The 12652-nt window shown below is 42.1% G+C and overlaps 1 protein-coding gene across 1 annotated transcript in view; it reads left to right on the forward strand.

Moving 5' to 3' along the window:
• The window catches only part of LOC142662753 (putative pleckstrin homology domain-containing family N member 1), a 29218-nt gene extending 19491 nt beyond the window's left edge, over window positions 1-9727 (forward strand). Inside the window, exons 6-12 of the mRNA XM_075840979.1 lie at window positions 1954-2026; window positions 2314-2456; window positions 4397-4543; window positions 6389-6475; window positions 7510-7585; window positions 8459-8535; window positions 9080-9727. Of these exons, the coding sequence (XP_075697094.1) occupies window positions 1954-2026; window positions 2314-2456; window positions 4397-4543; window positions 6389-6475; window positions 7510-7585; window positions 8459-8535; window positions 9080-9151 (675 nt within the window). The 3' untranslated portion in view covers window positions 9152-9727. The remainder of the gene's footprint in view (window positions 1-1953; window positions 2027-2313; window positions 2457-4396; window positions 4544-6388; window positions 6476-7509; window positions 7586-8458; window positions 8536-9079) is intronic.
• Window positions 9728-12652: the final 2925 nt, after the last annotated feature.

Genomic DNA, 12652 nt, shown 5'->3' on the forward strand with positions numbered 1-12652 from the left:
AGATTACCGTTATTAACAGTTAAAACGCTCTTCCCTTTTATGCCCCGATGATCTCAGCTGTTGTATAGTGTACAATGTGTGAGCGGCTTCTGCGCAGTATCTTCCAATACGTGTGGCTTGTGTGCAGCAAATGTGTATGTCTATATTGATCTTTGTCTAGCTTTGTTGCATTGAAGGCACAGACACACCTCTTACATAGGGGCCCTTTGCTGTTAGAGTCCGCCCATGGGTGCTGTACAGGAGCGCTAAGGCCGGGTTCCCACGTAGCATAAACGCTGTGGAATTTCCGCAATGGAATTCTGTGCGGAAATTCCGCAGCATTTACAGTAGCAGCAAAGTGAATACAATTTAGAAAATCTCATGCCCACGATGCGGAAAAAAACCGCAGAAAAGCCATGCAGAATGGGTTCTGCGGTGCATTTTTCAACTCCGCAGCATGTCAATTTATGCTGCGTGTTTTGTGCGGAGATGCTGCGTGTTTGACCCGTAGACTTCAATGGGGAGCAGAAGTTCTGTGATAGATTTATGTTGTTGCGGTTTTTACAGTGTTTACGCAACGGAAATGCAGTAAAAGCGTCTGGAAATCCGCAGGTGCACATATAATTTGCTATAACCAATGTTTAACGCTAAATCCGCAGGTAAAACCACTGCAGAAAAAACGCAGCTTTTCCGCAGCAATATGAGCAGGAAAAACACACTATTTGGTGCGGATTTCTGGGACAGATTTACCAGCATTTTTCGAGAGATCCTTCTGTAGATTTTCTGTTGCAGAAAATCTGCAGCGTATCCTGTGTATGGGAATATAGCCTAAAGCTGCGTTCCCACAGTGCAGATTTGCTTCAGATTTTGCCTGCATTTTGTAAGCCAAAACCAGAATTGGATCCAGGAGAGGAGACCTAGAAGGCCTTTCTTTATATATTTCTTCTGTTTAGATTCCGTTTCTAGTTTTGGCTTAAAAAAACGCATGCAAAATTTGCAACAAATCTGCACTGTGGGTACCCAACCTTACTCTGAGGTTCCCATAACACAACATTTAGGGTATGTGCACACGTAGTGTTTTCAGCCGTGTTTCGGGCCAAAAAACGGCTGAAAAATCTGTAGCAGAACGCCTCCAAACATCTGCCCATTGATTTCAATGGGAAAAACGGCGTTCTGTTCCGACTGGGTGTTTTTTTACGCGGCCGTTGAAAAAAACGCCCGCAAAAAAGAAGTGCATGTCACTTCTTGAACCGTTTTTGGAGCAATTTTTCATAGACTCTATAGAAAAACAGCTCCAAAAACGCGACTTTGAATAAAAACCATATCCTTATTGTAACATACATGTGACTGCGCATGTGTGGCTGATTTTCATTGACAATTGGCTCCAGGACATCCACCAATCAGTATGGGATTGGTCCTAATATAATTTATACCCTCAGCTATAGAATGTTTACGGAGGTAGCAGAGTTAGGCCTCATGCAGACGACCGTAGCCATGATTTTCGGGTCGGCCGGCCACGGAGTGACAGCCGTGAGCCGCCCGCAAATCACGGGCCGTGCACATGGCCGCGGCCATTATTTTCAATGAGCCCGGACAGAACACGGCCGTAATAAGACATGTCCGTTCTTTCTGCGGTCCGGGCTCCGGGGCCATGCACGGACCGTGAAAATGGCCCAATAGGAATGAATGGGGCCGCAATTCTCCCGTGGATTATCGGGGGAATTGCGGCCGCAAAAGCACGTTCGTGTGCATGGGGCCTTAGGCTACTTATTTGACTCACATCATAATGATATAATGATGTGTTATTTGTGGTTATTGTGCAGGAAAATTCATAGTTATCCCAATGCAACAAAAATGGTGCAACCCCAAGTGCTATTCAGATGTTCAGCTCTGCTACATCTGTAAAAGAAACTCTGTAAGAATAAATTGCGGTGATGGACGTTTTCTATTTATACTGGCTTAATTTATTTTCAGGGCCTTCTTCCTCTATCGGGAATGAGTGTAGTCTGTGAAAAGGCCAATACTGGCTATACCTTTGAAGTCAGTGGTAAGTATTTTAACAATTTTAGACCTCAGACATGCACAGCAGAACAGTGTACACGGAGGCTGGGATTCAGGTCACTGCCCTAGACCTCTAACTAAATACCCTGGCCAACGCAAAGTGACCTGCCACCCCGTGGTACCAACCACCTGGTGCACATACCCTAGTTACACCCCTGCCCGCATTGAGATTGTTCCTTGGTTTCGCCCACATAGGTAAAGGGAGAGCAGTACAAATACTTTTGGCTGGAAATCTCCTTTAACACTTTGCACTTTTCATTACATTTTATTGAGGTCCGATGATCGAACCGCGCCAAGTGTCCTGTCTAAGCTCCAGAGAGAGGAGTCTATGGATTTCAGCTTTACAAAAGCACATCCAAGAAGCAAATACCCACTACCCTCCAGTTTCTCCAACTATCAGCATTTTATCATATCTGGTAAGTTCATTCACTTCTATGAGAGTTATGGAAACAGCGTAGCTCAGTGAGCTTGGCTGTTTCCGTATTCTCAAGCACCTCATAAGTCAGTAGCCGCAGAGCAATGAGAGCAAGAGAAGGTAAAATGGGGTCTGGGGGCCCTGTTCTAGAGATAGGTGCGGGTCCTGGAGTTGGGACCCGTATCTATCAGACATTTATGGCATATACTGTGGATACACCATAAATATATGATATGGGAATACCCGTTTAATACGTACTTGACTTCTATCCAGGTCTTCCTGTGTCTAATTCATCTAGCATACATTACAGAAATCCATGATCCTGGGCAGTTTACTACAAGTCTCTGCTACAAAGCTGGCTGTTTTCTCGGGAGAGAGCAATATAGCATGTGCAAGGCTTACTAAATCACATTTAAATAGATTTTTATAGTTATTATTAAATAAAACTTTTTTTTTTTTTTAGCATGTAAAAACGTAGGTTGCAGTAGCTAATCTACAATCCAAATGTACAGTACTTGTACATGCAATACCATATAACTCCAGTAGATGGCATTACTTCTCTATAGTGAAGAAGTCAAATTCCAGCAAACAGTAAAGGGAAATACATGTATAATAAACCGCAAACTACTGGGGCATCTAGAAAAAAAACCACGTGGTTTCCTATAAATAAAGGAAATGGAACACAGCACAACTGAGTTTACTTTATTCTTGGATAAACGTCAATTACAAACAAAATAAAGACACATAGGCATGAAGCTTATTTACTAATGTCTTCCAGTTAGGCAATGATTGTACAGGATTAGAAAAACATAGCTGCTTTCTTCCAAAAACAGTGCCACACCTGTCCACAGGATGTGTGTGGTATTGCAGCTCAGCCCCATTCACTTAGTCGAAGTTGAGCTGCTATACCAGGTACAACCCATGGACAGGTGTGGTGCTGTTTCACGGATGAAAGCAGCAATTTTTTTCTCATCTTGTATAACCCCTTAAAGGTCACCCTCCTCTTGATGTAACTGTAAAATAACAACAATAGTATTATTTTTTTTTTAGCTTACACCCCTGCACATACAGTATAGTGAATATAGTGTGATTTGATAGGAATCATCTAAACAATCTTAATGTGAAGTGTCTGCCACTGCATGTGACCAGAGAACTGAGCTGCCTTAAAGAATATATTGCTCTAATGCAAGTAAAAGAAAAAAAATAAAGCCACATATATCCTACCATTTCGGCTACAGCTCCTATGCATGTAAGGTAATCACTGCTAGGACATCCAGCAATCAGCTGTAATCTGTGAGGGAACCCGGTAGCAAGTATTTCATTTGTATTTAGCGCCTCCACTGGGGGAACTGCAGCATTACACACTTATGTAGCCACTCCTCTCTGGCTTAGATGAGGGAGTTTGAATATTCGTTTTCTAAACCAGTTTTTTTAAACCAGACAAACCTTTAATCACTTAAAGCGGTATCCCTGCCTTTAGCATATTTTACCTATCCACTGGATAAGTAAAAAAATGCTAGATCAGTGGGGGCTCGACTGCTGGGACCACCACCGATCGCCAGAAAGGGGGATCCCGGAATCCACTGGATAGGTGAAAAATGCTAGATAGGTAGAAGTCCGACTGCTGGGTTCTCCACTGATCGCCAGACGGCAGCTAGAAGGAGTTTGAATAAAGGCGGAGGCCGGGCGTGTGAGGTGCCTCTTCAATCAAAGTGTATGAGGTTGACGGAAACAGTCATGTGTGGCTCGGCTGGGGCCTGGGGGGGAACAGTGGACCGTGGTGCCCGTTCTGGTGATCGGTTGAGGTCCCAGCGATTGGACCCTCGTCGATCTAGCATTTTTCACATATGCAGTGGATAGGTGAAACTTCCTAAAGGCTGGAATAACCCTTTAAATAAGCATTGTATGTTTATTAAATTCACACAATTTGTTATCTGCAAGATTCCATGTGATGAATTATGGAAGAAGAGAGAACTTATTAGGTATCTGACATCATGCCCCATCCAGAAATGGGAAGGGAAAGCCATCCACCACATGGGCCACGTCATCTTCTTATCAACAGTGCAAGCAGCTCACACGATAGATGGGGTAAGTACAACATTATCATGGAGATCTTCCAGAATAAGAAATTGTCCTAGAGTAAGAGACATGTAGAAAACAAAAAGCAAGTCTTATCAAATTATATAATATCATATATTCGAGTGTTTGTCAGTGCCACAAAATGACCATTTAGACTGGTTATTGGCTCTCCAGATAAACATGACATTATTGAGTAAATATCGTCTCTCTTAGTCTTTCACTATAATCTCCTCAATTCCAATTATTCTCATATCCTTTATTCAGGGATTCCTCTGTGACAATTACATTTCCAGTGTTTAAAGGAACAATTCAGGTGAAATGTATATGCATTATTATGCCTAGTGCACCTGAGGGGGAGGTACATGACAAATAAATTCAAAGAACAAAAAAGAAAGACTCCGGTGTCATGCTCCGCCCAATAGGCCCCGCACTAGGCATAACACAGTATTTATCTTTTTGCCTTAAGTGTTTCTTTAACATAAACTCAAAAGGACTGCCTGAGGCCGTCACATTAAATAGTTATTGAGCACTATAGTATGTTTTACAGTTCATGAACTACAGTCCCCATAATGCTCTGCTCTGTACAGACTCTAGTGGTAGGAGCTAGAATGCTGTGCCTATTGCAGGCTTCACTTCACAGGAGACTTTGCAGTCGTGAGCTATAGGAGGATCTGTCAGCAATGCTATTAGGTGCTGTTGTTGATTCTCTTACAGATGTAGTCGTCTTTATCTTGACTTTTAACGCATTAAATACACAGTGGCAAGATCCTTTATCTTGAGTTTTTCAATGGCTTTTGTTGTGTGATATCACAGTCAAGATAAAGATGGCTACATCCATATATTAACCAGTAGACAAAGGTGTAAAAAACAAAACAAAAGGCAAACATTGCATTGACTTGTATTCAAATTTTATTCATTGCTCATTTTAAAACAAAATTAGATTGTTTGTACAATATAACAGACTTATTAAAGGTGTTGTCTGGGCACAGGGCAATTTTTCATACTGATGACCTATCCACAGGATAGGTCATCAATATATGATCTCCATGACACCCAGACCTCCCACCGATCAGCTGTTCCTGCTGCCTCCGGGCACCGGATGTCTGTGCCAGAAGTAGATGGCTCTAGTCACAATACAGCGGCCGGGGTTCAGTACTGCAGCTCTACTCTTATTTAAGTGAAGAGGAGCAGAGTTGCAGTTCTGCAGTATGACCACTATACAGTGTACAGTACCATCTGCTTCCGACACAGACCACTGCATAACATCTGGTGCCCGGAGGCAGCCAGAACAGCTAATTGGTGCAGGGACCGGGTGTCAGACCCCCATGGATCATATACTGATGACCTATCCCGTGGATAGATCATCAGTATGAACAACCGTCCTGTGCCTGCACAACCCATTTAAACTGCTTAAAGAGGACCTGACCCCTCTCCTGACACTCCTGTATTTAACAATATCAGAGCATGTTTTCTTAGAACTCTGCATGGTGCCATTCATTTGTTATTCCTCCTGGAAATGTATAAATTAATTTACAACTGGTCATTACCATCCCCCTTGTCATTAGGGTGTATCCTTGCACAATCTGACCCTGCCTGTAATGTCCGGGTGTGTAAGGACACGTCTATTTGACAAGGAAAATGGTAAAACCCAGCTGTCAAATTATTCATACATTTCCTGGAGGTATAAATGAAGATCATCACAACACAGAGTTGTAAGAACAAGTGCTCTAGAATTGTTATGTAATGTGAAATGCAAGAATTTAGTAGCTGAAAAATCCTCTTCAATGCATATACAAATCATAAGAACTTTCTGAGCACATCATGTAATAATTAATATTATAACCTATTCTATAGGAGTTTGAAGAACGCGTTATGGTGTTATTCTATGAAGACTTAGTGTTCCTCTCTATTGATCCTCGCAAAACATCAGTTATACATCAGGTAACCTTTTTTGTTTTCAGCTCTCCTGTGCCCTGCATTATTTACTATATACTAGTATATCTTCATTCTTACATTGGCTCTGTATTGTATTCAACAACTGAAGCATCCTCGTGGAGCCTATGGTCCCGGGTGGAGATCTTCTTATAACGGTTATATATTGCTACTTCAATTGGATTACGAATCCCAATTCAAGATTCCATGAATCTGGTTTTTAGGTCTCCTGCAAACGATACGGTAACCTGTGTCTTAATTTGGTTAAAATAACCATGATACATGCCACAAGCATTATCACGAGGGTTATCAAAATAAAAATGAATTGGATTCTGCCATATATAATGCAAAGTGTACAGCTCTGTGATTGAGAACAGACTGTATCTTGCACTTTAAGATCAATGATCTCTTGATAAAAATATCTGAAAATGGTCATTTTGGGTCTTCTTACTAATTTAGATATGTTGATGAGGGTCATATATTAATCGAAAAGTTATAAAATAAAGGGTAAATAACTATTGCTTGACAATAAAGTCATATTCTACATGATCCAGAAGACTGAGATATTGGAAATGTATTGGTGGGGCCAAAGGTGGTATTGCCCTTGGAAATACCATAGCGACAGACCCTGTGGCAGCTATTAGGCCCAGCCCTGGTTGGTCCCATCACTTTGCTTCTGGCTGGAGAGAAGCCGTGCAGGACTCCCCTCTCCAGAGAAACTGTTTTGTGAGCAAACAAGGGAGTATGGAAGTGGCCCAAGAGTCATAAAAAGGGTGTAAGGGGGGGGGGGGCACTAGGCCCTTCTGTCCTGGGTGACAATACCAGACACCAAATGAGGGGCCAGTTGGGTCTTTGCTATGGGGTCTCTTCTTTTCTATGAATGTCCCTACAAAATGCATGTCACACATACACAATACAGGCTGCCATTTTCTGCATCTTGAACTACGTTACTGCTGGCTGTAATCTTGAAAATATTTGTTCATCTCTCAAACGCTTCTCTTAATGAATGTGATAGGGTGATATTATATATTATTATGTCACAGGGTACTCTGCCATTGAGGGCTATTCACATTGAGGAAAGCCTGACTTGGAATGGGCGCCTGGAGTTCCAAATTACAGGTAAGTTGAGGGAGATTTTGATGGTAAATATATGTAAGGATCATACTAAAAAGTGTTAACTCCTAGATATATAGTAAAATAGCATAAAAAATAATCACAAAGACTATTGCGTATGTGGGGTGTAGGGTGTCAGATATACACAAGTCGCTTTTCCCCGCAGTGGTCTCTCCAGCAGCTTCACAATTCCTGGGAGGGAAAAATCTGAAGTTATTTTTAACGCCAAACCTTTAATGCAGATAAAATACTCAATTTCCTCTGTAGCCTATTGGGTTAATCTTAACCCTCAACTGAGGTGGGTATATATTTCTAGAAGAAGACCCATTATTCCAGATTCTTATGTGCGGTCCCAACACAATGATGGACGAGACTAGGCCTCAGGTTGTTATGTCTATTTATTTAGTTAATAAAGTTGTTTTCTATGGGCTATTTAATCAATTGGGAGAAGAGGTAAGCGAACAAGTACATGTCCTATTATAGAGCCGTTCTTCCTGCTATAACTTTAATACAGATCCAAATTTCAGCTTCCCTTGTCTTATATGAAAGAAATATGGCTCTGTGATAAGAAATGTGCCCATTGGCCGCTCGGCTGTTTCCATCAGCCCCGTAGACTTTGAATGGAGCGGTACCACGCATGCCCGACCTCCGCTCTTTTCAAACTCCTCCTAGTCGCAGTCTTGCGGCTGGAGGGGAGGAGGGGCCGGAGTTACCGTGTTTTGGCGATCAGTGGGTGTCCCTGCGGTTGGACCTCCACCGATCTAGCATTTATCCCTTTAAGTCTGGAGGATAAATTAAAAATACTTTTAGAAATAATAAAAAAGTGTTAGTTATACATCTGCTGATTATTATGTCATTTTAATTGACATCTCCTTTTAGGTGACCTTATGGAACCCATATTAATTTTGTGTATGACTCCTGAAGATTACAACAAATGGATTTTCCATTTACAGAAGGTACGTACTGTACATTTCACAATTAATTTGCATATTTCCCAATGTGAGTAATTTTCAATATGGCAACTCAACAGTAAATGAAAAACAACAGAAGTCTACACTATCTGGGTCCCATAAGACAGTTCGTTTTGCATTCATCCACATTCCTATTCATTTGCAACAATCTAAATTCTATTAAAGGGGTTTTCCCACCATGATTTATGACCTATCTGCAGGATATATCATAAATGTCAATTATATGCGGGTCCCACCTCTGGGACCTGCACCTATCCCTAGAATGAGGCCCCCTTAACCCCATTCTACCTTCTTCTACTCCGGCAGAACGGGGTTTAGGGGGCCCCGTTCTAGAGATAGGTCCCAGAGGTGGGCCCTGCATCCATCTGACATTTATGACATATCCTGTGGATATGTCATAAATGTCCCTGGTGGGAAAAACCCTTTAATACTATTTATGTGGAAAAACTCTTTGAAAATAAAAAATTGTACGTCCCTCTTTCAATACTTTTTCAATGTTTTGTGATGACAAATCGTTGTTGTGTTGCAGCCTCATCATATTCATTGTGGTGTCACGATGCACCCACTTCCTTCTGTACCACCTAAATATAGAAGAAGATAAGAAAAGGTTTCTGAGCGACCAAGACGTAAAATACACTTTTCTGTCCTAAATAAGGAACTGAGTCGTATGGACACTGAATGCTTTAGTGGAACTTTTCTATTTTATGTTTGATCAAGGAGGGTAACTAAAACGTCAGTGAAAGGACGATCAACCAAAAAAGACAAGAGTGAAAAAGACTCTATAAGTGGGAAGAAGTGACATCACATTGGAACAAAAATAACCCAAGAAGACAATTGGACAATTTGAACCAAGACGTATATAAGAGGTCTGAACTTACTGGATGATCATATTGAGAAATACTTCATACTTACCTGCCTCCTCAAAGTCATTACAAGGGCATGAGGTATACTGAATGCAATATCTCATAGGGAATATGTCATGTTTGCTTTTCTCAGAATCTAATCAGTGAAATTTGACTGTGTTTGCCAAACAGACCTATAGAGTGATCGGCATGATAAATTATGGGATGTTCAATGTCATCTTCATCTTCTCAATAGGACCACGGAATACATTTACACTAATCTAACATACAAATATTTGATCACAGTATGTTATGGGTTATAATTCATGCTTAAAGAGGCTCTGTCACCAGATTTTGCAACCCCTATCTGCTATTGCAGCAGATCGGCGCTGCAATGTAGATTACAGTAACGTTTTTATTTTTAAAAAACGAGCATTTTTGGCCAAGTTATGACCATTTTTGTATTTATGCAAATGAGGCTTGCAAAAGTACAACTGGGCGTGTTGAAAAGTAAAAGTACAACTGGGCGTGTATTATGTGCGTACATCGGGGCGTGTTTACTACTTTTACTAGCTGGGCGTTCTGACGAGAAGTATCATCCACTTCTCTTCAGAACGCCCAGCTTCTGGCAGTGCAGACACAGCCGTGTTCTCGAGAGATCACGCTGTGACGTTACTTCCCCAGGTCCTGCATCGTGTCAGACGAGCGAGGACACATCGGCACCAGAGGCTACAGATGATTCTGCAGCAGCATCGGCGTTTGCAGGTAAATCGATGTAGCTACTTACCTGCAAACGCCGATGCTGTAAAAGTAGTAAACACGCCCCGATGTACGCACATAATACACGCCCAGTTGTACTTTTACTTTTCAACACGCCCAGTTGTACTTTTGCAAGCCTCATTTGCATAAATACAAAAATGGCCATAACTTGGCCAAAAATGCTCGTTTTTTAAAAATAAAAACGTTACTGTAATCTACATTGCAGCGCCGATCTGCTGCAATAGCAGATAGGGGTTGCAAAATCTGGTGACAGAGCCTCTTTAAAAGATCCCTCTGGGCAAAACAGAAAATTCAGTTGTGCATGGAGAGTTGAGCTATTCCACCCCCATAAGTTTTACACCCCAAGGGTCACATCTGGAGGGGAGGTGCATGACAAACAAGGATTATGCCCATATGAACACTGAGAAGCAAGTTTCTGTGGGGCCAGATCACCATCTCAATTCACCCAGTGACATTTTATGGAGGTGAAGAAGACGGAATCTTTAAGCTGAAGCAATAAATAAAGGAGACTCAGGGAATATAGCAGTAACTTGCCATAGGATCCTCAACATTGGAGTAATGAATTGTTCTAACTAAAATATCTGTTCTCAATCATGGCCAGCACTGAGGACAATGGTCAAGTACAAGTCTAGTAGATACTGGACTCTATCACTGTTTCCTTATAGTGCTCTCATGACCAGAGCTGGTGCTTAATCTGCTGTTAACCCATCACGGTCAAGAACCCCAGGTCTACGGTTAGACACCAGTGGTCTAGACCAATCAGCCATCTATTAGAATAATGAGAATGTATTCCATAAAAAAATATTTATTTACTTTCATTTTTTGTATTTCTGTCAGAAGTCAACAACTTTTTACAGTTTTCTGAAGCCATTAATTTTTTTCCTTGCTGGTGGATAAAAATTCTATTTTATTATATATTCATGTTTACTTCTCATTGAACACCATGTGCACCTAAAGCTTTCTCTTCACGGTTTATTATATTAGTCCAATGCAACAATTGTCCTATAACTGGACTGTGTATAGCGAAATATAGAGTTTGTCTGATGAGCTCCGTAAGAAAAGGAATGATCAATACCGTGTTGGCAATAGGCATAGTCAGGATCTATGAACTGGAAAATATCATACTGAGCATTGGTGTTGGGGAGACATCCCACCATGAATGGCCAGAATCAGATTGTGTGTTGTAGTTTTTTATTGCATTTAAACAGATCCGAGCCCATGATTAAATGGATGCAAAAGCCGCATGCTGCAATTTAATCCAAGAATAACATCCAGGTGACTTGTCATGTAGACCTAAGTTTTAAGGAACACTGAGGCCTCATGCACATGACTGTAGCCATGTGCACGGCTCGTGATTGTGGCACAGAAGGCTGCGGGGTATCATCTGTGGGCCGCCCGCAAATAACGGACCGTGTACACATGGATTTCAATGAGCCCTGACTGTATAATGACATATCCTATCTTTTTGTGGTCCGGGCTCCCAGCCAATGCATGTGCATGGGCTCATAGAAATGAATGGGTCCATAATTCACCCACAGATTTGCGAGTGAATTGCGGAAGCAAAAACACGTTCTTGTGCATGCCTAATTTCAAAATATTCTTGGTTTATTTATGTTTTATGCAGGAAAGTAAATGTGAATATGTTTTTTTAAATGTTTTACTTAGGGGGGATTCACACGAGCGTGTATTCGGTCCGTGCGGGCCGCGTGGTTTTCACGCGCCACGCACAGACCAATACAAGTCTATGGGGCAGTACAGACAGTCCGTGCTTTTTGCGCAGCGTTTGTCAGCTGCGCAAAAAGCGCGACAGGTTCAATATCTCCGCGTATTTCGCGCATCACGCACCCATTGAAGTCAATGGATGCGTGAAAACCACGCAGGTCGCACTGAAGCACTTCTGTGCGAACCGACTGAAACAGCGCACCAGCTGTCAAAAGGATGAATGTAACCAGAAAAGCACCACGTGCTTTTCTGTTTCCAAACATCCAAATGGAGTGTCTTTGAGATGAGCGAACCCGGACAATCAAACCGAACTTCACCGGGTTCGGCCGAACTCGTTTTGGCCGAACCCGGCAAAAAAATTTCCGGTACGCGACGTCCGGAGATAGTCACTGTCCAGGGTGCTGAAAGAGTTAAACTGTTTCAGCACCATGGACAGTGACTACCGATCCCAATAAACATGAACCTGTGAAAAAAAAGTTCTGACTTACCGAGAACTCCCGGCTTCTTCCTCCAGTCTGACCTCCCGGGATGACAATTCAGTCCAAGTGACAGCTCCAGCCAATCACAGGCCAAGCACAGGCTGCGGCGGTCACATGGACTGGCGCGTCATCCAGGGAGGTGGGGCCCGATATCAAGAGAGGCGCGTCACCAAGGACGCGTCACCAAGGCAACGGCCGGGAAGTTCTCGGTAAGTACGAACTTTTTCTTTTTTTTTTAACAGGTTGCTGTATATTGTGTTCGGCATTCACTGTCGAGGG

Source organism: Rhinoderma darwinii, chromosome 10, assembly GCF_050947455.1.
Source record: "Rhinoderma darwinii isolate aRhiDar2 chromosome 10, aRhiDar2.hap1, whole genome shotgun sequence".
Lineage (NCBI taxonomy): Eukaryota > Metazoa > Chordata > Amphibia > Anura > Rhinodermatidae > Rhinoderma > Rhinoderma darwinii.